General features: G+C 42.8%; 1 protein-coding gene and 2 long non-coding RNA genes across 9 annotated transcripts; 2 read left to right on the plus strand and 1 right to left on the minus strand.

Moving 5' to 3' along the window:
• Positions 1–19: 19 nt before the first annotated feature.
• LOC127918913 (histidine decarboxylase-like) lies at positions 20–21,314 on the minus strand. Its single transcript, XM_052502190.1, has 10 exons — positions 20,976–21,314; positions 19,071–19,249; positions 17,007–17,159; positions 9,226–9,369; positions 7,950–8,058; positions 7,423–7,585; positions 6,809–6,899; positions 5,118–5,216; positions 4,873–4,974; positions 20–1,669 (listed from the first exon to the last, which is right to left on the minus strand). The coding sequence occupies exons 1-10, from the start codon at positions 21,001–21,003 to the stop codon at positions 191–193; spliced, it is 2,547 nt and encodes an 848-aa protein (XP_052358150.1). The 5' UTR covers positions 21,004–21,314; the 3' UTR covers positions 20–190.
• On the plus strand, positions 1,678–3,391 carry LOC127918919 (uncharacterized). Of its 3 annotated transcripts, XR_008101374.1 has the most exons (5): positions 1,678–2,080; positions 2,127–2,261; positions 2,307–2,351; positions 2,442–2,621; positions 2,667–3,391. It is a non-coding gene; the product is annotated as an uncharacterized LOC127918919 (long non-coding RNA). The 3 variants fall into 3 exon arrangements; XR_008101372.1 differs by lacking the exon at positions 2,307–2,351; XR_008101373.1 differs by lacking the exon at positions 2,307–2,351 and having other exon boundaries at positions 2,127–2,216.
• LOC127918917 (uncharacterized) lies at positions 10,346–12,583 on the plus strand. Of its 5 annotated transcripts, none has more exons than XR_008101367.1 (5): positions 10,346–10,536; positions 10,619–11,162; positions 11,255–11,650; positions 11,732–12,305; positions 12,387–12,583. It is a non-coding gene; the product is annotated as an uncharacterized LOC127918917 (long non-coding RNA). The 5 variants fall into 5 exon arrangements; XR_008101368.1 differs by having other exon boundaries at positions 11,337–11,650; XR_008101366.1 differs by having other exon boundaries at positions 10,619–11,028; positions 11,101–11,650.
• Positions 21,315–26,158: the final 4,844 nt, after the last annotated feature.

Here is a 26,158-nt window from a genome sequence, read left to right on the forward strand (position 1 = left end):
AGGGAGACTACAGGGTCGTATGCATCAGGCACCAAATGGAAGAAAATGGATTGGACCAAGGTGGTCTTATACAATAAGAAACATTAATTTTCATTTTCCATTGCAAAACATTTGTTGTGCCTAATGAATACGACCCAGGAGCTAACCTTGGCTACAGTAGAGCAGGAAAGTTAGCGGTTATCTACTGGAGTCACAGGGGAACAAGACCAACGGCGGAGTCTCCTACACCCAGAGGAGGACCAGGGTTTTGGGGAGATCTGAGCTTTGGGGCGATCTGAAGTCCCCTGACAGGGCAGCACACCTGGTAGTGCCCACACTGCACCCACAGGTGGCAGAAACTGGGCAAGCTGTAGAACTTGGTGAGCTTCCTCAGGACCCGTTTTCCCAGCTGGTTGGAATTGGTTGGAGAAGGCCACTCTGGGATCTGAAAGAGGCCTGAGGGGCTTGGGCTGGAAGAGAGACGTCTGAGCTGGGTGTCATTTAGGGGGTGGACGAGGTCTGGGTCTTTATGTCCAGGCTGCGTGTCCGTGACAGAGCTAGAGAGATGCTTAGAAAGGGGGTCAGTGTTATGACCAAACAGGGGCCCAATGGGGCCAGGTAAGGGCTCACTGCTGCAGCTCAGAGAGCGTACTGTCCTCCTCGGCCTGTTCTCAGACCCAGACTTTTCTTTATCCATCCAGAATGGTGGTTGTGGTCTAAATCCAGTCTTATCACTGTCCAAGCGGAGCTGTGGTTGGACCCTCTGAACTCTGAAGGCAGCAGTACAGGGGATCTCCTCAGGGCCGTCTCTGGCTCCTGTCTCTGGGTCCTGGCTGGTCTGGGCCAGGCTGGTCCCAAGCTCTCTGGGTCCTGTCTTGGGGCTGGTCTGGGCCAGGTTGGTCCCAAGCTCTCTGGGTCCTGTCTTGGGGCTGGTCTGTGTCGGGCCGACCTCTAGCTCTTTAGATCCTGTCTTGGGACTGGTCTGTGTCGGGTCGACCTCTAGCTCTTTGGATCCTGTCTTGGGACTGGTCTGTGTCGGGCCGACCTCTAGCTCTTTAGATCCTGTCTTGGGACTGGTCTGTGTCGGGTCGACCTCTAGCTCTTTAGATCCTGTCTTGGGACTGGTCTGTGTCGGGTCGACCTCTAGCTCTTTAGATCCTGTCTTGGGACTGGTCTGTGTCGGGCCGACCTCTAGCTCTTTAGATCCTGTCTTGGGACTGGTCTGTGTCGGGTCGACCTCTAGCTCTTTAGATCCTGTCTTGGGACTGGTCTGTGTCGGGCTCTCCAACTCTTTCGGTGTTTTCATTGGTTCGTCCTCTGTGTCACTGATGGCCTTTTCAATCTCCTTTGGTTTCCTAGTCATGAGAGAGGCAGCCAAGCCCTCTGCTGCTGTTGTTGTGTGATTCCCCGAATCACTATTTGTCTCTGACAGCTTCTCAACAGTTTTTCTGACTGGAGACTGCTGCTCCTCCATTTTACTGACCGCCTGTTTTTTGACCTCCTCGGCCAGAAGGTCGGCGGCCATTTTGCGAATGATGTCCCAGTCCCTGATGATGTCCTCTGAGGTGGTCAGCTGTGACGTCACGGTGAAGCGGATGATGCGTTTCCCATCGATGTCGGCGGGGACAAGGTACATGGTGCGGGACCGCGTCAGTCGCCGTAGCAACTCCTGAGTCAGAGCATTCCCTTCCTGAGAGAGAGAGAGAGAGGGAGGGAGGGTGAGACAGAGAGGGAAGGGGGGAGAGAGAGATGGGTAGACAGAGAGGGAAGGGGGAGACAGAGAAAGAGAAGGGGGAGATGGGGGAGACAGAGAGAAGGGGGAGAGAGGGGGGGAAACAGAGAGAGATTTGATAGTTGAGAGAAACCTGTGTTTGGCCCTTTTCTCATTCATGTAAGTTTGAGGAGAGGCAGTGCGACGAGATTTCAATTGACATAATATGTAAGTAAGCTCTGTATTTATATCCTAAAGTAGGCCCATTTATTTGTGATCAAATTTGAATTTTTCATTCAAACTAGAGTTGGGTTCAATACTTAGGCTCGGATCTAATCCAGTCAGGTTGGAGTTGGGTTCAATAGTTAGGCTCGGATCTAATCCAGTCAGGTTGGAGTTGGGTTCAATACTTAGGCCGGGATTTAATCCAAATCAGGTTGGAGTTGGGTTCAATACTTAGGCTCGGATCTAATCCAGTCAGGTTGGAGTTGGGTTCAATACTTAGGCTCGGATCTAATCCAGTCAGGTTGGAGTTGGGTTCAATACTTAGGCTCGGATCTAATCCAGTCAGGTTGGAGTTGGGTTCAATAGTTAGGCTCGGATCTAATCCAGTCAGGTTGGAGTTGGGTTCAATACTTAGGCTCGGATCTAATCCAGTCAGGTTGGAGTTGGGTTCAATAGTTAGGCTCGGATCTAATCCAGTCAGGTTGGAGTTGGGTTCAATACTTAGACTCGGATCTAATCCAGTCAGGTTGGAGTTGGGCTCAATAGTTAGGCTCGGATCTAATCCAGTCAGGTTGGAGTTGGGTTCAATACTTAGGCTCGGATCTAATCCAGTCAGGTTGGAGTTGGGTTCAATAGTTAGGCTCGGATCTAATCCAGTCAGGTTGGAGTTGGGTTCAATACTTAGGCTCTGATCTAATCCAGTCAGGTTGGAGTTGGGTTCAATAGTTAGGCTCGGATCTAATCCAGTCAGGTTGGAGTTGGGTTCAATACTTAGGCTCGGATCTAATCCAGTCAGGTTGGAGTTGGGTTCAATAGTTAGGCCGGAATTCAATCTATTCAGGTTGGAGACAATGCTGCTTTTAAAGGCAATGTTCCCACGTTAGCAGAGACCTCATTAAAATGCTGCGTATGTAGACTCAACCAGAAATAACCTTTAAGTGGAGCATTGTCCAAAGACTGTGATTAGATTGAATCCCAGTCTATAAAGGTGGGTTGGGCACACCCAGGTTATCCATGTGAAGGAATGATCTCTGTCAGTGCTCTGCCCTTTACGGGGTGGCAGGTAGCCTAGTGGTTAGAGCATTGGAATAGTAACCAAATCCCCGAGCTGACAAGGTAAAAATCTGTTGTTCTGCCCCTGAACAAGGCAGTTAACCCACTGTTCCTAGGCCGTCATTGAAAATAAGAATTTGTTCTTAACTGACTTGCCTAGTTAAATAAAGGTAAAATTTTAAAAACTAAACCTTGACCATCATAATAACACACATACCTGTTACCTCATAGGCTTAAACCTGCAATGACTGACCTTTGAACTCCTCGCTGTAATAGCAGTTGCCAATTGCCATGAACAAGCCTTGTCAATCATTATCCAGCTCAGAGCAACAGACTGACTTAAGACCTATACAGTGTGTTCACAGGTGACAATGACATCTAAGAACTAGCTATGTGGACATTGCAGAGACCTATCTCTATCTCTATACTGTGTTCTGTCTCTATCTCTATACTGTGTTCTGTCTCTATCTCTATACTGTGTTCTATCTCTATCTCTATACTGTATCTCTATCTCTATACTGTGTTCTATCTCTATACTGTGTTCTTTATCTCTATACTGTGTTCTATCTCTATACTGTGTTCTATCTCTATACTGTGTTCTATACTGTGTTCTATCTCTATACTGTGTTCTATCTCTATCTCTATACTGTGTTCTGTCTCTATCTCTATACTGTGTTCTGTCTCTATCTCTATACTGTGTTCTATCTCTATACTGTGTTCTATGTCCCTATCTCTACTGTGTTCTATCTCTATACTGTGTTCTCAATCTCTGTGTCTTCTATACTACAATACAACACAACTATTTTACAATACAACACAACTTACAACACAGATGTTCTATCTATCTCTATATGTCTATACTGTGTTCTATCTCTATGTCTATACTGTGTTACAAAACAACTGTACAACACAACTTTACAATACAACACAACTTTACAATACAACTTTACAATACAATACAACACAACTTTGTGAGATGTACAACACAACACAATCCTGTACAATCACAATGTTACAACACAACTTTTCAATACAATACAATACAACACAACTTTACAACACAACTTTACAATACAACACAACTTTACAATACAATACAACACAACTTTACAATACAACACAACACAACTTTACAAACAACACAACTTTACAACACAACTTTACAATACAACACAACACAACTTTACAACACAACTTTACAAACACAACAGAACTTTACAACACAACTTTACAAAACAACTTTACAATACAACACAACACAACTTTACAACACAACACAACTTTACAAAACAACTTTACAATACAACTTTTACAACACAACTTTACAATACAACACAACTTTACAACACAACTTTACAACACAACTTTACAATACAACACAACTTTACAACACAACTTTACAATACAACACAACAACTTTACAAAACAACTTTACAACTTTACAAAACAACTTTACAAACAAAACAACTTTACAATACAACACAACACAACTTTACAAACACAACTTTACAACTTTACAATACAATACAACACAACTTTACAATACAATACAACACAACTTTACAATACATTACAACACAATTACAACACAACTTTACAATACAACACAAATGTACAATACAATACAACACAATGTAAAATACAATACAATACAACACAACTTTACAATACAACTTTACAATACAATACAACACAACTTTTACAATACAACACAACTTTACAATACAACACAACTTTACAATACAATACAATACAATACAACACAACTTTACAATACAACACAACTTTACAATACAACACAACTTTACAATACAACACAACTTTACAGTACAACACAACTTTACAATACAATACAACACAACTTTACAATACAATACAACACAACACAAGTATAGGCCACATACCTTGAGACAGAAGACCACCAATCCAAGGTGTCTATCAGCAGGAATGTCAAAGTTAGGGTCACATCTAACCAGGGACTCCAGTAGCTTAGCCATCTCTACACCCTGAAAACACAAACGTAGAGGTCAGTCCCTGTAATGTAGCATCTCAAATTACAGAGGGAGAAAGAAACAGACAGACAGGCAGACAGACAGACAGACAGACAGACAGACAGACAGACAGACAGACAGACAGACAGGTTACATACGTGTCTGATGTGTCCCTGAAGGTTCTTCAGACCGAAGCAGCGCATCACAAACCACAGCTTCAGAGAGCGGAACCGTCGACTCAGGGGGATCTGCCAATGCTGATAGACACACAGACAGACTCAGGGGGATCTACCAATGCTGACAGACACACAGACAGACTCAGGGGGATCTGCCAATGCTGACAGACACACAGACAGACTCAGGGGGATCTGCCAATGCTGACAGACACACAGACAGACTCAGGGGGATCTGCCAATGCTGACAGACACACAGACAGACTCAGGGGGATCTGCCAATGCTGACAGACACACAGACAGACTCAGGGGGATCTGCCAATGCTGACAGACACACAGACAGACTCAGGGGGATCTGCCAATGCTGACAGACACACAGACAGACTCAGGGGGATCTGCCAATGCTGACAGACACACAGACAGACTCAGGGGGATCTGCCAATGCTGACAGACACACAGACAGACTCAGGGGGATGCTGACAGACACACAGACAGACTCAGGGGGATCTGCCAATGCTGACAGACACACAGACAGACTCAGGGGGATCTGCCAATGCTGACAGACACACAGACAGACTCAGGGGGATCTGCCAATGCTGACAGACACACAGACAGACTCAGGGGGATCTGCCAATGCTGACAGACACACAGACAGACTCAGGGGGATCTGCCAATGCTGACAGACACACAGACAGACTCAGGGGGATCTGCCAATGCTGACAGACACAGTGGATCAGGATCAAGGTTAACATTCAAATCAACATTAACATATATAGTAAGATAATGATCCAGATCAGGTTCCAGATCAGGTTCAAGATCCTGATCAGTTTCAAGATCCAGATCAGTTTCAAGAAGATTTGCATGCTTTCCCGACAGTGGTTAATGTTAGGATTTGGGTACTGCTGATCCTAGATCTGTGTTAAAAGGCAGAGGTTGGACCAACAATGTTGATCATCAAATGTATTTATAAAGCCCTTTTTACATCAGCCGATGTCACAAAGTGCTGGACAGAAACAGTCTATGTTATGGAAAGAGCAGGTGTCCTTAATGTTTTGTACACTCAGTATATGTTGTGTCTTATCAGCTCATTCCCACAATAAAACTGCAGAGGGAAGCCGTACCACCCAGTCAACCATCAGACTCCATTGTGAGATGTCTCACGGAGGATATTCAAACATAATTGCAAATCCAAGATCTCAATATCTTTACAGTAGAAGCTAACAAAACACACAACCTGACAAGGTGCACACTGATCAGTAAAGAGAAGAGAGGCTACCATTCTAGAATGCTCCCTTCTTTCTGCACGGTTCTCACAGTGAGGATTAGGATTACAAGACTGCTCTACTACTTTCTTCATTTGATCCAATTCAAAGTTGCCAATTATTTTATGGGATGAGAATTAGGTGGAGTGACTAATCTGAGTTGATGAGATTATCACATGAGTATACAAAAGGTAGGTAGTGTGTACTGTGAAGTAAAGGTCAAAAATACAGTCTGCAAATTGGTAGATTAGTATAGAGTGTGGCTCAGTTTGCAACACCAGGGTTGTGGGTTCGATTCCCACGGCGGACCAGTCCGAAGAAAGTAGGAAAATGTCTGCACTCACTACTGCAAGTCGCTCTGGATAAGCGCGTCTGCTAAATGACTAAAAAAGTAAAAATGTAGGTAGTTTGTACCATGAAGTCGGTGGCTTGGTCTGAGTTTTCGTGTCTGAGGTAGACAGGGTCGACACTGAAGGTTTGTTGGAGCTTGACCTTGTCCTTCACCCTGTTAGGACCACCGTAGAAAAACATGTCAAATCAAATTACATTTTGAGTTTGTATCCCAATATTACATTTTATATACATCACAGAAGTCTAAATATAACACAACCGTTTGACATAGAAACACAGGATTTCCGTCTGTCTTTCTGAAAGAATGTTAATTTAATTATTGTTAATATTCCACCCATGAGGCCACTAGAGGGTGTTTTGGTCATTAGACTGCAGGACAGGATGACAACCAGGTCTTCCTCCCTCTCTCCCCTTCCTCTCTCTCCTCTCTCTCCCTCCCATTCCTCTCTCCCTCTGCATTCTCTCTCCCTCCCATTCCTCTCTCTCTCCCCCCTTTTTTCCTCCCTCTCTCTTCCTTTCTCCCCTTCCTCTCTCTCCCGCTCTCTCCCTCCCCTTCCTCTCTCTCCCTCCCCTTTCTTCCTCCCTCTCTCTTCCTTTCTCTCCCTCTCTTCCTCCCTCCCTCCCCTCCGCATTCTCTCTCCCTCTCTCCTTCTCTCCCTCCCTCCCTTCTCTCTCACCAGAAGGCAGTGCAGTCGAAGTGGACCATCATCCATTTGGAGGGGTTGAACGCGAAGGAGTCGGCGTACTCCATACCCCCCAGAGGTCCTCTCAGCTCAGGGCAGAGAAACGCTGAGCCTGCGTACGCTGCATCCACATGTAGCCACAGACCTTCCTCTGCACCTAGGTCAGGCAGGGGGAGGAATACAAACACGTTTTGCAGAGAATCTGGGGGGGGGGCGGTGGGAGTCCGAGTGGAACTTGAACCTGCGACCCTGATCTGTATTCATACAGCGTCTCAGAGTAAGTATGAAGTAGCCTTGTGGGAACCTTGGCTTGTGCGAGCAGGAATGGCTCACAGGGGCAGAGCAACCCGTCCATTCATGATCAGCGCTGTTACTCTGAGACTCTTTATGAATACGGACCCAGGACACTGAGATTCTCCAAAGTCATACAAAGGTCATATGTCATACATGTTATGTGTGGTACATGTTGTATGTCATACAGGTGTGTATGATAATGAGGAGGTAGGGGGGTACAGACGTACACACTGGTCCCAGCTCTGACAGGTCGTCGAAGGCACACACCCCCGTGGTCCCCAGAGTGGCACACAGCTGAAACAAACAAACAAACATGATCTTTGGTTTGGTTACGACCTTGGTTACAACTGTTTATGAACTACTATGACCTACCATCCCCTAATATACCCTACATTGACTAACACACCATGACCTACCACCCCCTAATATACCCTACCACCACCTAATATACCCTACCATGACCGCCCCCTAATATACCCTACCATGACCTACCACCCCCTAATATACCCTACCATGACCTACAGCCCCTAATATACCCTACCATGACCTAATATACCCTACCATGACCTACCATACCTACCATGACCTACCCCTAATATACCCTACCATGACCTACCACCCCCTAATATACCCTACCATGACCTACCGCCCCCTAATATACCCTACCATGACCTACCACCCCCTAATATACCCTACCATGACCTACAGCCCCCTAATATACCCTACCATGACCTACCGCCCCCTAATATACCCTACCATGACCTACCATGACCAGCCCCTAATATACCAGTACCATGACCTCCTGTCCTCCTGGATCGCCTGACCTTCAGCCCCTAATGTCTCCTCTCAGGGAGAAGTAATATACCCTACCTGAGGGAGGAACCTGATCACCACCTAATATACCCTACCATGACCTACAGCCCCCTAATATACCCTACCATGACCTGAGCCTAATATAGGCATGAGATGACCTACCACCCCTAATATACCCTACCATGACCTACCACTAAGACCAGACACCTAATATACCCTACCATGGCAGACAGGTACCAGTCCTCTCCTCCTGTCCTCCTGGACCTGACAGACAGACAGACACCTTCACCTCAGACAGACAGTGACAGACAGGAGGCAGGCAGATGGACGGACACACGGACACACGGACAGACAGACAGGCAGATGGACGGACACACGGACAGACAGACAGACAGACAGACAGACAGACAGACGGACACACAGACAGACAGACAGGCAGATGGACGGACACACGGACAGACAGACAGGCAGATGACACACGGGCAGACAGACACGGACAGGCAGATGGACGGACACACGGGCAGACAGACAATCTCTCATTATGCAGAACTCACTATTTGTGTGTGTGTGTGTGTGTGTGTGTGTGTGTGTGTGTGTGTGTGTGTGTGTGTGTGTGTGTGTGTGTGTGTGTGTGTTTGCAAACGTTGCATATGTGCGTGTGTGTGGGTCCCTAACCCATCCCATCTTGACCTGGTCTGATGCGTAGGCCACCAGTCTGGAGTTGACCACTGAGTCGTCCAGGTCTCTGTCTGCTGGATCTGTCCTCTTCAGCTGTTGGATCCTGTGCTTCCTGGCAGCTAACAGAGCTACCAGACTACTCTCACTCACTGTGCTCTGAGAGGAGAGAGGGATGGGGGGGGGAGGGAGGAGGGGAGGAAGGAAGGGGGGAGGGAGGAAGGAAGGAAGGAAGGGAGGGAGGGAGGGAGGGGGAGGGGGGAAGGGGGGAAGGGAGGGAAGGAAGGGGGAGGGAAGGAAGGAAGGAAGGGGGAGGGAGGAAGGAAGGAAGGGAGGGAAGGAAGGAAGGGGGGAGGGAGGGGGAGGAAGGAAGGAAGGAAGGGAGGGAAGGAAGGAAGGAAGGAAGGAAGGGGAAGGAAGGAAGGAAGGAAGGAAGGAAGGAAGGAAGGGAAGGAAGGAAGGAAGGAAGGGAGGGAGGGAGGGAGGGAGGGAGGGAGGGAGGGAGGAAAGGAAGGAAGGGGGAAGGAGGGAGAGAGAAGGGAGAGAGACAAAGAGGGAGAGAGGGATGGGGACAGGGAGGGAGGGAGGGAGACAAAGAGGGATGGGGACAGAGGGAGGGAGGGGGACAAAGAGGGAGGGAGGGAGACAAATAAGGAGGGGGAAGGGAAAGAAGGGGGAGTGAGGAGGGAGGGAGAGGGGAGAGAGACAAAGAGGGATGGAGGGAGACAAAGAGGGAGGGAGGGAGACAAAGAGGGATGGGGACAGGGAGGGAGGGAGACAAAGAGGGATGGGGACAGGGAGGGAGGGAGGGAGGGAGGGAGACAAAGAGGGATGGGGACAGGGAGGGAGGGAGGGAGACAAAGAGGGATGGGGACAGGGAGGGAGGGAGGGAGGGAGACAAAGAGGGATGGGGACAGAGGGAGGGAGGGGGAAGGGAAGGAGAGAGAGGAGAAAGGGAGAGGATGGAGGGAGAGAGGAGGGGGAGAGAGGAGGGAGGGAGAGATGGGGACAGAGAGAGGAGAGAGGGGGACAAAGAGGGAGGGAGGGAGACAAATAAGGAGGGGAAAGGGAAAGAAGGGGGAGTGAGGAGGGAGGGAGGGGAGAGAGACAAAGAGGGAGGGAGAAAAGTGAACTGAAACACCTGAGAGCTCTTATTTACTGCTCTCTGAGAGGAGTGTAGAGAATGGTATTCCCATTCACCACTAGGTGGTGCTGTGAGAGTACACGTCTCTCTCCAGTAGACAGTCAGGTACATGTCTACCTGCCTATTCCTCCCCTGGTGCTGTATGGGTGTACTGTAAGGTGAGTATGGTCAGGTATGGTCAGGTGTATCTATCCTACCTGCAGTATTCCTCCCCTGGTGCTGTCTGGTTGGTACTGTAAGGTGAGTATGGTCAGGTGTGGTCAGGTGTATCTATCCTACCTGCAGTATTCCTCCCCTGGTGCTGTCTGGTTGGTACTGTAAGGTGAGTATGGTCAGGTATGGTCAGGTGTATCTATCCTACCTGCAGTATTCCTCCCCTGGTGCTGTCTGGTTGGTACTGTAAGGTGAGTATGGTCAGGTATGGTCAGGTGTATCTATCCTACCTGCAGTATTCCTCCCCTGGTGCTGTCTGGTTGGTACTGTAAGGTGAGTATGGTCAGGTATGGTCAGGTGTATCTATCCTACCTGCAGTATTCCTCCCCTGGTGCTGTCTGGTTGGTACTGTAAGGTGAGTATGGTCAGGTATGGTCAGGTGTATCTATCCTACCTGCAGTATTCCTCCCCTGGTGCTGTCTGGTTGGTACTGTAAGGTGAGTATGGTCAGGTATGGTCAGGTGTATCTATCCTACCTGCAGTATTCCTCCCCTGGTGCTGTCTGGTTGGTACTGTAAGGTGAGTATGGTCAGGTGTATCTATCCTACCTGCAGTATTCCTCCCCTGGTGCTGTCTGGTTGGTACTGTAAGGTGAGTATGGTCAGGTATGGTCAGGTGTATCTATCCTACCTGCAGTATTCCTCCCCTGGTGCTGTCTGGTTGGTACTGTAAGGTGAGTATGGTCAGGTATGGTCAGGTGTATCTATCCTACCTGCAGTATTCCTCCCCTGGTGCTGTCTGGTTGGTACTGTAAGGTGAGTATGGTCAGGTATGGTCAGGTGTATCTATCCTACCTGCAGTATTCCTCCCCTGGTGCTGTCTGGTTGGTACTGTAAGGTGAGTATGGTCAGGTATGGTCAGGTGTATCTATCCTACCTGCAGTATTCCTCCCCTGGTGCTGTCTGGTTGGTACTGTAAGGTGAGTATGGTCAGGTATGGTCAGGTGTATCTATCCTACCTGCAGTATTCCTCCCCTGGTGCTGTCTGGTTGGTACTGTAAGGTGAGTATGGTCAGGTATGGTCAGGTGTATCTATCCTACCTGCAGTATTCCTCCCCTGGTGCTGTCTGGTTGGTACTGTAAGGTGAGTATGGTCAGGTATGGTCAGGTGTATCTATCCTACCTGCAGTATTCCCCCCTGGTGCTGTCTGGTTGGTACTGTAAGGTGAGTATGGTCAGGTATGGTCAGGTGTATCTATCCTACCTGCAGTATTCCTCCCCTGGTGCTGTCTGGTTGGTACTGTAAGGTGAGTATGGTCAGGTATGGTCAGGTGTATCTATCCTACCTGCAGTATTCCTCCCCTGGTGCTGTCTGGTTGGTACTGTAAGGTGAGTATGGTCAGGTATGGTCAGGTGTATCTATCCTACCTGCAGTATTCCTCCCCTGGTGCTGTCTGGTTGGTACTGTAAGGTGAGTATGGTCAGGTATGGTCAGGTGTATCTATCCTACCTGCAGTATTCCTCCCCTGGTGCTGTCTGGTTGGTACTGTAAGGTGAGTATGGTCAGGTATGGTCAGGTGTATCTATCCTACCTGCAGTATTCCTCCCCTGGTGCTGTCTGGTTGGTACTGTAAGGTGAGTATGGTCAGGTATGGTCAGGTGTATCTATCCTACCTGCAGTATTCCTCCCCTGGTGCTGTCTGGTTGGTACTGTAAGGTGAGTATGGTCAGGTATGGTCAGGTGTATCTATCCTACCTGCAGTATTCCTCCCCTGGTGCTGTCTGGTTGGTACTGTAAGGTGAGTATGGTCAGGTATGGTCAGGTGTATCTATCCTACCTGCAGTATTCCTCCCTGGTGCTGTCTGGTTGGTACTGTAAGGTGAGTATGGTCAGGTATGGTCAGGTGTATCTATCCTACCTGCAGTATTCCTCCCCTGGTGCTGTCTGGTTGGTACTGTAAGGTGAGTATGGTCAGGTATGGTCAGGTGTATCTATCCTACCTGCAGTATTCCTCCCCTGGTGCTGTCTGGTTGGTACTGTAAGGTGAGTATGGTCAGGTATGGTCAGGTGTATCTATCCTACCTGCAGTATTCCTCCCCTGGTGCTGTCTGGTTGGTACTGTAAGGTGAGTATGGTCAGGTATGGTCAGGTGTATCTATCCTACCTGCAGTATTCCTCCCTGGTGCTGTCTGGTTGGTACTGTAAGGTGAATGGAAGGTCAGGGTAGATCCTACACAACCAGTCCATCATTCATCTCCAGCTCTGGTGCTGTCTGGTTGGTACTGTAAGGTGGATGGTCAGGTATGGTCAATCTATCCACAACAATTCCTCCCCTGGTTATTCTATCATAAATAGTCATTACAATTATAATATACTACTATAGGATTTCATTCATGTTATTCTATAAATAATCATATCCTACCTGCAGTATTCCTCCCCTGGTGCTGTCATTATAATTATAATATCACACTACTATAGGATTTCTGGTTCTGTCTATTGGTACTCATAAATAATCATTATAATTATAATATCTGGTGCACTACTATAGGATTTCATTCATGTTATTCTATCATAAATAGTCATTATAATTATAATATCACACTACCTAGCAGTATTTCATTCTGTTATTCTATCATAAATAGTCATTATAATTATAATATCACACTACTGTAGGATTTCATTCATGTTATTCTATCATAAATAGTCATTATAATTATAATATCACACTACTGGATTTCATTCAAGTTATTCTATCATAAATAGTCATTATAATTATAATATCACTACTATAGGATTTCATTCTGTTATTCTATCATAAATAGTCATTATAATTATAATATCACCTACCTGCAGTATTTCATGGTGCTGTTATTCTATCATAAATAGTACTACTCTAAGGATTTCATTGGTTATTCTATCATAAATAAATATGGTCATTATAATTATAATATCACACTGGTGCTGTCTAGGTTGGTACATTCATGTTATTCTATCAGGTAAATGGTCATTATAATTATAATATCACACTATTTCCTCTAGGATTTCATTCATGTTATTCTATCATAAATAGTCATTATAATTCTAATATCACACTACTGTAGATTTCATTCATGTTATTCTATCATAAATAGTCATTATAATTCTAATATCACACTACTCTAGGATTTCATTCAAGTTATTCTATCATAAATAGTCATTATAATTATAATATCACACTACTGCTAGTATTTCATTGCTGTTATTCTATCATAAATAGTCATTATAATTATAATATCATCACTACTCTAGGATTTCATTCTGTTATTCTATCATAAATAGTCATTATAATTATAATATCACACTACCTCTAGTATTTCATTCATGTTATTCTATCATAAATAGTCATTATAATTATAATATCACACTACTCTAGGATTTCATTCATGTTATTCTATCATAAATAGTCATTATAATTATAATATCACACTACTCTAGGATTTCATTCATGTTATTCTATCATAAATAGTCATTATAATCAGGTAATATCTACACTACCTAGGTATTTCATTGCTGTTATTCTATCATAAATGGTCATTATAATTATAATATCACACTCTCTAGGATTTCATTCATGTTATTCTATCATAAATAGTCATTATAATTATAATATCACACTACTCTAGGATTTCATTCTGTTATTCTATCATAAATAGTCATTATAATTATAATATCACACTACTCTAGGATTTCATTCATGTTATTCTATCATAAATAGTCATTATAATTATAATATCACACTACTGTAGGATTTCATTCATGTTATTCTATCATAAAGGTCATTATAATTATAATATCACACTACTGTAGGATTTCATTCAGTTATTCTATCATAAATAGTCATTATAATTATAATATCACACTACTATAGGATTTCATTCATGTTATTCTATCATAAATAGTCATTATAATTATAATATCACATTCTACTCTAGGATTTCATTCATGTTATTCTATCATAAATAGTCATTATAATTATAATATCACACTACTCTAGGATTTCATTCATGTTATTCTATCATAAATAGTCATTATAATTATAATATCACACTACTCTAGGATTTCATTCATGTTATTCTATCATAAATAGTCATTATAATTATAATATCACACTACTCTAGGATTTCATTCATGTTATTCTATCATAAATAGTCATTATAATTATAATATCACACTACTCTAGGATTTCATTCATGTTATTCTATCATAAATAGTCATTATAATTATAATATCACACTACTCTAGGATTTCATTCAAGTTATTCTATCATAAATAGTCATTATAATTATAATATCACACTACTCTAGGATTTCATTCATGTTATTCTATCATAAATAGTCATTATAATTATAATATCACACTACTCTAGGATTTCATTCAAGTTATTCTATCATAAATAGTCATTATAATTATAATATCACACTACTCTAGGATTTCATTCATGTTATTCTATCATAAATAGTCATTATAATTATAATATCACACTACTCTATCATAAATAGGATTTCATTCATGTTATTCTATCATAAATAGTCATTATAATTCTAATATCACACTACTCTAGGATTTCATTCAAGTTATTCTATCATAAATAGTCATTATAATTATAATATCACACTACTCTAGGATTTCATTCATGTTATTCTATCATAAATAGTCATTATAATTATAATATCACACTACTCTAGGATTTCATTCAAGTTATTCTATCATAAATAGTCATTATAATTATAATATCACACTACTCTAGGATTTCATTCATGTTATTCTATCATAAATAGTCATTATAATTATAATATCACACTACTCTAGGATTTCATTCATGTTATTCTATCATAAATAGTCATTATAATTATAATATCACACTACTCTAGGATTTCATTCAAGTTATTCTATCATAAATAGTCATTATAATTATAATATCACACTACTCTAGGATTTCATTCAAGTTATTCTATCATAAATAGTCATTATAATTATAATATCACACTACTCTAGGATTTCATTCATGTTATTCTATCATAAATAGTCATTATAATTATAATATCACACTACTATAGGATTTCATTCATGTTATTCTATCATAAATAGTCATTATAATTATAATATCACACTACTATAGGATTTCATTCATGTTATTCTATCATAAATAGTCATTATAATTATAATATCACACTACTATAGGATTTCATTCAAGTTATTCTATCATAAATAGTCATTATAATTATAATATCACACTACTCTAGGATTTCATTCATGTTATTCTATCATAAATAGTCATTATAATTATAATATCACACTACTCTAGGATTTCATTCATGTTATTCTATCATAAATAGTCATTATAATTATAATATCACACTACTATAGGATTTCATTAAAGTTATTCTATCATAAATAGTCATTATAATTATAATATCACACTACTCTAGGATTTCATTCAAGTTATTCTATCATAAATAGTCATTATAATTATAATATCACACTACTCTAGGATTTCATTCATGTTATTCTATCATAAATAGTCATTATAATTATAATATCACACTACTCTAGGATTTCATTCAAGTTATTCTATCATAAATAGTCATTATAATTATAATATCACACTACTATAGGATTTCATTCATGTTATTCTATCATAAATAGTCATTATAATTATAATATCACACTACTCTAGGATTTCATTCATGTTATTCTATCATAAATAATCATTATAATTATAATATCACACTACTCTAGGATTTCATTCATGTTATTCTATCATAAATAGTCATTATAATTATAATATCACACTACTCTAGGATTTCATTCATGTTATTCTATCATAAATAGTCATTATAATTATAATATCACACTACTCTAGGATTTCATTCATGTTATTCTATCATAAATAGTCATTATAATTATAATATCACACTACTCTAGGATTTCATTCATGTTATTCTATCATAAATAGTCATTATAATTATAATATCACACTACTCTAGGATTTCATTCAAGTTATTCTATCATAAATAGTCATTATAATTATAATATCACACTACTATAGGATTTCATTCATGTTATTCTATCATAAATAGTCATTATAATTATAATATCACACTACTCTAGGATTTCATTCATGTTATTCTATCATAAATAATCATTATAATTATAATATCACACTACTCTAGGATTTCATTCATGTTATTCTATCATAAATAGTCATTATAATTATAACATCACACTACTCTAGGATTTCATTCAAGTTATTCTATCATAAATAGTCATTATTTCCTGCAGGGGTTTCCTGTAGCAGATGATTGTATCCTAAGTAGCTTAATAGATTTTAAAAAACTCACAAACTTGATGTCACAGTTAATGTTTTGCCAGGAAATATATATTTTTTTAAACAAACATGATATTCGAGTCTTTAAACCAAAAGTTGAATTAAGTGAGTTAATTTAGTGTAGTTCCACACTAAGTGTAAGTCAAGTTTGACGTGGTGATATATAGTTACCCAGGTGAATCCGATGTTGTTGATGGCGTCAGCCAACATGTCTCCTAACATGGAGGGCCAGGAGGTCAGGGCTGGATAGTACGCATGCATGTAGGGGCTCTGCCAGTGGACCACCTGACACAGAGACACACACACACACACACACACACACACACACACACACACACAGACACACACACACACACACACACACACACACACACACACAGACACACACACACACACACACAGACACACACACACACAGACACAGACACACACACACACACACACACACACACACACACACACACACACACACACACACAGACACAGACACAGACACAGACACAGACACACACACACACAGACACAGACACACACACACACACACACACACACACACACACACACACAGACACACACACACACACACACACACACACACACACACACACACACACACACACACACACAGACACAGACACAGACACACACACACACACACACACACACACACACACACACACACACACACACACACACACACACACACACACACACACACACACACACACACACACACACACACACACACACACACACACACACACACACAGACACACACACTCCATCATTAGTGCCAGAAAGATACTTTGGGGGACAGAATATCCTTACAGTGAACAATCGATGTTTGATCCACAATGGTCCTGGTAACGTCTCATAGTCACTCGGCAAGAAAAGAAACGTCCTGTCACTGTCAACTGTGTTTATTTTCAGCAAACTTAACATGAGTATATATTTGTATGAACATAACAAGAATCAACAACTGAGACATAAACTGAACAAGTTCCACAGACATGTGACTAACAGAAATTGAATAATGTGTCCATGAAAAAGGGGGGTCAAAATCAAAAGTAACAGTCAGTATCTGATGTGGCCACCAGCTGCATTAAGTACTGCAGTGCATCTCCTCATGGACTGCACCAGATTTGCCAGTTCCTGCTGTGAGACTGTACCCCACTCTTCCACCAAGGCACCTGCAAGTTCCCGGACATTTCTGGGGGGGAATGGCCCTAGCCCTCACCCTCCGATCCAACAGGTCCCAGACGTGCTCAATGGGATTGAGATCTGGGCTCTTCACTGGCCATGGCAGAACACTGACATTCCTGTCTTGCAGGAAATCATGTACAGAACGATCAGTATGGCTGGTGGCATTGTCATGCTGGAGGATCATGTCAGGATGAGCCTGCAGGAAGGGTACCACATGAGGGAGGAGGATGTCTTCCCTGTAACGCACAGCGTTGAGATTTCCTGAAATGACAACAAGCTCAGTCCGATGATTCTGTGACACACCGCCCCAGACCACGACGGACCCTCCACCGCCAAAGGCGACGTGGTTGCCGGTGATGTCTGGTGAGGACCTGCCTTACAACAGGCCTACATGCCCTCAGTCCAGCCTCTCTCAGCCTATTGCGAACAGTCTGAGCACTGACGGAGGGATTGTGCGTTCCTGGTGTAACTTGGGCAGTTGTTGTTGCCATCCTGTACCTGTCCCGCAGGTGTGATGTTCGGATGTACCGATCCTGTACAATCAGCTGTCCGTCCTGTCTCCCTGTAGCACTGTCTTCGGCGTCTCACAGTACGAACAATGCAATTTATTGCCCTGGCCACATCTGCAGTCCTCATGCATCCTTGATGCATGCCTAAGGCATGTTCACGCAGATGAGCAGGGACCCTGGGCATCATTCTTTTGGTGTTTTACAGAGTCAGTAGAAAGGCCTCTTTAGTGTCTTAAGTTTTCATAACTGTGACATTAATTGCCTACCGTCTGTAAGCTGTTAGTGTCTTAACAACCGTTCGACAGGAGCATGTTCATTAATTGTTTATGGTTCATTGAACAAACATGGGAAACAATGTTTAAACCCTTTACAATGAAGATCTGTGAAGTTATTTAGATTTTTACGAATTCTCTTTGAAAGACAGGGTCCTGAAAAAGGCACGTTTCTTTTTTTGCTGAGTATATAATGTGTGAACATAACGTACCCCAGGCATGATGACCTTCTCTATGTCCCTGAAGATACAGTCCCAGTCCTCCGGGTCAGTGGGGGCGCTGTCTGGCAGCAGCTCTTTCATATAGCCAGGCTTCACCTCTGGGCCTGGGGTCACCTTCCTCTCTCTGATGGTGGTCAGGTACCTAGTGATGTAATCCACCATCTCTTTACCTGGACGACGGACAACACACAACAGTCAGATTACACAATATTAGATAGCATATTACATTATATAGGATATCAATCACAAACAATGTTCAACCACTCTTTGAGATCTATAGAAATAGATGTAAGAGGATTAAAATCACTGTGTTTTGGTCTTCTTCAGGGTATAACAAAACAACAGACAGATTACACAATATGAGATAGCATATTATACTGAGCAAATATATAAACGCAACATGCAAAAAAATGTCAATGATTTTACAGTTGAGTTACAGTTCATATAAGGACTTTTTTTCCCCAAAGGAAATCAGTTCATTTAAATAAATTCATTAGGCCCTAATCTATGGATTTCACATGACAGGGGCGCAGCCATGGCTGGACCAGGGAGACATAGGCCCACCCATTTGGGAGCCAGGTCCATCTACTGGGAAACCAGGCCCAGCCAATCAGAATATTTTTTCTCCCACAAAAGAGCTTTATGACAGTTTCATCAGCTGTCTGGGTGGCTGGTCTCAGACGATCCTACAGGTGAAGAAGCCGGATGTGGAGGTCCTGGGCTGGCGTGGTTAACGAGGCCGATTGGACGTACTGCCGAAATTCTCTAAAACATTGTTGGAGGCGGCTTATGGTAGAGAAATGAACATTCAATTCTCTGGCAACCGCTCTGGTGGACATTCCTGTAGTCTGCATGTCATTTGCACGCTCCCTCAAAACCTGACACATCTGTGGCATTGCGTTGTACAGTATGACAAAACGGCATATTTTAGAGTGGCCTTTTATTGTCCCCATCTACCTGCCTACAATACCAACCATCAATCTACCTACAATACCAACCATCAATCTACCTACAATACCAACAATCTACCTACAACACCAACCATCAATCTACCTACAATACCAACCATCAATCTACCTACAATACCAACCATCTATCTACCTACAATACCAACCATCTATCTACCTACAATACCAACCATCAATCTACCCAATATCTTACAATACCAACCATCAATCTACCTACAACACCAACCATCAATCTACCTACAATACCAACCATCTATCTACCTACAATACCAACCATCTATCTACCTACCAACCATCAATCTACCTACAATACCAACCATCTATCTACCTACAACACCAACCATCAATCTACCTACAACACCAACCATCTACCTGCCTACAATAACTACCTAAAATAACTACCTAAAATACCTACCTAAAATAAATACCTACAATAATTACCTACAATACCTACCAAAAATACCTACCGGTACCTACAATAAGTACCTACAATAACTACCTAAAATAACTACCTAAAATACTTACAATAACTACCTACAATAACTACCTAAAATAACTACCTAAAATACTTACAATACCTACCTACAATAACTACCTACAATAACTACCTAAACTACCTACCTACAATAACTACCTACAATAACTACCTACAATACCTACCTAAAATACCTACCTAAAATACCTACCTACAATAACTACCTAAAATAACTACCTAAAATAACTACCTACAATAACTACCTAAAATACTTACAATAACTACCTAAAATAACTACCTACAATAACTACCTAAAATACTTACAATAACTACCTACAATAACTACCTAAAATATTTACAATAACTACCTAAAATACTTACAATAACTACCTCCAATCTAAATACGTGGTTGTAGCTTTACTCAGCACTATATAGAGAAGAAGCCCAGCTCACCTCTACGATTGTATTCCTCTGCCTGCATCGTTGTAACAATAGAGTTGTCAGCTGAGAGGTGTACAGTAGTGTGTTAGATCAGTGTTTCTCTCTGCTGGTGTTGTTTAGTTAAGAGACAGAGGTACAGACATATATATATATATATATATATATACAGGGCCACCGATGGAGACCGCCCTAAAGGTACTGACGTAGACTGACATAGAAACTAATGCTCGTCTCTCTACCTTCCCACCTACAGTTAAATAAACATCAAGGGCTGCATCTCATTTCACAATAGATGTCCTCTCTCCACGTGCCCTGGTGCAGTGCACTCCCACTCTCCCCTTCATGGGTCTATCTGTCTGGGATGAATAGGTAAATGTGACGGTCACACACACACACAGACACAGACACACACACACACACACACACACACACACACACACACACAGACACACACACACACACACACACACACACACACACACACAGACACACACACACACACACACACACACACACACACCCACACACACACTCACACACACACACAGACACACACATCCACAGACACACACACCCAGACACACTCACACACACACTCACGCACGCACGCACACACACACACAGACACACACACACACAAAGCAGTGTTGAAAGTAAAATAAACTTTCGTTCACTCCTCATTTTCCCTCTGTGAACTAAATAAACGAACATGACACACTGATGTTGTTTGAAGAGAATAATGTCAACGAGGTAAAGAAACCTGTTGTGACGTGATTTAACAGAACAGAACGCTACTTCATGGAATCACGGTCAAATGCCTCCAATCACATATCACAGCGGATGTGGCTTGTGTTTTCCAGTATCTCTGACTGATGTAGGCATAGAGATGCATCCCAAATGGCCCCCTGCACCCTATATAGCCCTATAGGCCCTGGTCAAAAGTAGTGCCCTGTAAAGGAGATAGGGCTCCATCTGGAACACAACCAGGTCTAGGATGTCTTACTCAGTGAACCAGCAGATGTTATCATATACAGATGTTATCATATACAGATGTTATCATATACAGGATGTCTTACTCAGTGAACCCTTCATTCAATTTCTGTGTTCTATTCATGTGCTGTTCTATAAAGCAATTTCTGTGTTCTATTCATGTGCTGTTCTATAAAGCAATTTCTGTGTTCATGCAAGTGGCTGACTGTACAAATCACAGTAGCTGCAATTTGGCAGTACGCCCAGAACGTGTCTTGAAAACGAACAACCGTGTTTTGAGAACAAACGAAAGATATCTCAGTTTCAAGGTTTCAGCTCAGAGAGAAAGAAGCCTCGTGAGGTGTTGGTCTGTCACATGTCATGAAACAATGATGAATTAATTATGCAAAATCATGCAACTATAACTTGTCTGTTTGAGTGTCCCTGTATCCCTGTGTCTCTGTGTCCCTGTTTGAGTGTCCCTGTGTAAGAATTTCCACGACAAAGGCATTTTGCTCGTCTGGTAGGTTCGCGTTACTGGGCAGCTCTGGTCTCTGGAAAGTAGTCCTCTACATCGGACTCATTAAAGAAAAAATCTCCGTCCACCTTACGGTAAACCTCCCATTGACAGATGAATGAGATGGAATAACTCTTATGACATAATCTCTATTTCTCCATTTCCCTCATCTATGTGTAATTTCAAATGACCATTGAGAATGTATCCATCCATCTAAAAAATACAGAATGAATCATTTGGTCCTTAGAACAGAAAAGACGGCAGTATTTTGAAGAGCATCCCAACTCCATTGGTACTTTGGAAAGCATCGGCTGTGCAGTTACTCTGATTGCCTTTTAATGTACAAAATGAAGATGGAAACGTAGGTCCTCCTGTGTAAACAAAATATTTGACATTGTGTTCCCATTTGAACTTTGCTGTGCTTTTAGATGGTTGAAAGTGCAGTGATAGACATTTGGGTGACAACTACATTTTTAAAAATCAGACATTGTTTTTCCATTGGAATTGGGTTTGTTTTTAGATGGTTGAAAGCATGGTGATAGTACATTGGAAATTCAACTAACTTTTTGTCTGTCTTTTTGAGTAGGTGAATATAAGTTATAATCTCATTTATCAACGTCTCAACCAAATATTTCCCCAGTTATCCACATTGAAATGAGGTTCTGTACCCAGTGGGCTGTGACTCCCAGTTATCCACATTGAAATGAGGTTCTGTACCCAGTGGGCTGTGACTCCCAGTTATCCACATTGAAATGAGGTTCTGTACCCAGTGGGCTGTGACTCCCAGTTATGACACATTGAAATGAGGTATCCACATTGAAATGAGGTTCTGTACCCAGTTGGCTCCCAGTTATCCACATTGAAATGACTCCCAGTTATCCACATTGAAATGAGGTTCTGTACCCAGTGGGCTGTGACTCCCAGTTATCCACATTGAAATGAGGTTCTGTACCCAGTGGGCTGTGACTCCCAGTTATCCACATTGAAATGAGGTTCTGTACCCAGTGGGCTGTGACTCCCAGTTATCCACATTGAAATGAGGTTCTTGGGCTGTGACTCCCAGTTATCCACATTGAAATGAGGTTCTGTACCCAGTGGGCTGTGACTCCCAGTTATCCACATTGAAATGATACCCAGTGGGCTGTGACTCCCAGTTATCCACACATTGAAATGAGGTTCTGTACCCAGTGGGCTGTGACTCCCAGTTATCCACATTGAAATGAGGTTCTGAACCCAGTGGGCTGTGACTCCCAGTTATCCACATTGAAATGAGGTTCTGTACCCAGTGGGCTGTGACTCCCAGTTATCCACATTGAAATGAACCCAGTGGGCTGTGACTCCCAGTTATCCACACCCAGTGGGCTGTGACTCCCAGTTATCCACATTGAAATGAGGTTCTGTTATCCACATTGAAATGAGGTTCTGTACCCAGTGGGCTGTGACTCCCAGTTATCCACATTTGAAATGAGGTTCTGTGAACCCAGTGGGCTGTGACTCCCAGTTATCCACATTGAAATGAGGTTCTGTACCCAGTGGGCTGTGACTCCCAGTTATCCACATTGAAATGAGGTTCTGAACCCAGTGGGCTCCCAGTTATCCACATTGAGGTTCTCCCAGTTATCCAGTTACATTGAAATGAGGTTCTGTACCCAGTGGGCTGTGACTCCCAGTTATCCACATTGAAATGAGGTTCTGTGACTCCCAGTTATCCACATTGAAATGAGGTTCTCCCAGTGGGCTTGACTCCCAGTTATCCACATTGAAATGAGGTTCTGTACCCAGTGGGCTGTGACTCCCAGTTATCCACATTGAAATGAGGTTCTGAACCCAGTGGGTGTGACTCCCAGTTATCCACATTGAAATGAGGTTCCCAGTTATCCACATTGAAATGAGGTTCTGTACCCAGTGGGCTGTGACTCCCAGTTATCCACATTGAAATGAGGTTCTGTGACCCAGTATCCACATTGAAATGACTACCCAGTGGGCTGTGACTCCCAGTTATCCACATTGAAATGAGGTTCTGTGACCCAGTGAAATGGTTCTGTGACTCCCAGTTATCCACATTGAAATGAGGTTCTGTACCCAGTGGGCTGTGACTCCCAGTTATCCACATTGAAATGAGGTTCTGTACCCAGTGGGCTATGACTCCCAGTTATCCACATTGAAATGAGGTTCTACCCAGTGGGCTTGATCCACATTGAAATGAGGTTCTGTACCCAGTGGGCTGTGACTCCCAGTTATCCACATTGAAATGAGGTTCTGAACCCAGTGGGCTGTGACTTTCATGAAGATTTTCAAAACCTAACTCCAACATTTCTCAAAGTTGTCACCATCATAGTAAAGCCCTAGTTAATGTGTACCGATTTGACTCCCACAGAAATGAGGTTCTTTAAGAAAGCTGTGACTCCCAGTTAAAAAAAGGTCCCTCATTTTGACTCCCAGTTATTCATTTAATGTGATGAAACTATTATTTTTCACTGTAAATAGAAATCTAATAGTCAAATCACAAAAATGAGGTGAGTGCTTTTGGCCATCCTCATTTACAAAACTGAAGTTGAACCCAACTGTGACTCCCTGTTACCCAACACGAAATCAACTCTGTTACCCAGTGGGCTGTACCCAGCACTCCCTGTTATCCAACGTCAACTGTTACCCAACACGTTCTGACTTGTTATCCACAACACAATCGATGTGACCCAACACGTTCTGTGTGACTCCCTGTTACCCAACACGTCAACTCTGTTACCCAACACGTCAACTCTGTTACCCAACACGTCAACTCTGTTACCCAACACTGTTACCCAACACTCCTCTGTTACCCAACACATCAACTCTGTTACCCAACACGTCAACTCTGTTACCCAACACTCTGTTACCCAACACGCCAACACGTTCAACTCTGTTACCCAACACGTCGACTCTGTTACCCAACATCAACTCTGTTACCCAACACGTCAACTCTGTTACCCAACACGTCGACTCTGTTACCCAACACGTCAACTCTGTTACCCAACACGTTACCCAACTCTGTTACCCAACACGTCAACTCTGTTACCCAACACGTCAACTCTGTTACCCAACACGTCAACTCTGTTAACACATCAACTCTGTTACCCAACACGTACCCAACTCTGTTACCCAACACGTCAACTCTGTTACCCAACACGTCAACTCTGTTACCCAACACGTCAACTCTGTTACCCAACACGTCAACTCTGTTACCCAACACGTCAACTCTGTTACCCAACACGTCAACTCTGTTACCCAACACGTCAACTCTGTTACCCAACACAACACGTCAACTCTGTTACCCAACACGTCGACTCTGTTACCCAACACGTCGACTCTGTTACCCAACACAACACGTTCAACTCTGTTACCCAACACGTCGACTCTGTTACCCAACACGTCAACCCTGTTACCCAACACGTCTGACTCTGTTACCCAACACGTCAACCTCTGTTACCCAACACGTCGACTCTGTTACCCAACACGTCAACTCTGTTACCCAACACGTCAACTCTGTTACCCAACACGTCGACTCTGTTACCCAACACGTCAACTCTGACTCTGTTACACCCACTCTGTTACACAACACGTCACCCTGTTACCCAACAACTCTGTTACCCAACACGTCGACTCTGTTACCCAACACGTCAACTCTGTTACCCAACACGTACCCAACACGCCAACTCTGTTACCCAACAAC

This window comes from Oncorhynchus keta, unplaced genomic scaffold (genome assembly GCF_023373465.1).
Source record: "Oncorhynchus keta strain PuntledgeMale-10-30-2019 unplaced genomic scaffold, Oket_V2 Un_contig_15266_pilon_pilon, whole genome shotgun sequence".
Classification (NCBI taxonomy): domain Eukaryota; kingdom Metazoa; phylum Chordata; class Actinopteri; order Salmoniformes; family Salmonidae; genus Oncorhynchus; species Oncorhynchus keta.

Excerpts from the sequence above, each read along its gene's own strand:
- LOC127918913 (XM_052502190.1), bottom strand. The coding sequence starts at position 21,003 with ATGCAGGCAGAGGAATACAATCGTAGAG. Across the intron at positions 19,250-20,975 it reads AGAGGAATACAATCGTAGAG|GTAAAGAGATGGTGGATTAC; the intron begins GTGAGCTGGGCT and ends TCCGTCGTCCAG. Across the intron at positions 6,900-7,422 it reads TTCGACTGCACTGCCTTCTG|GGTGAAGGACAAGGTCAAGC; the intron begins GTGAGAGAGAAG and ends TGGTCCTAACAG.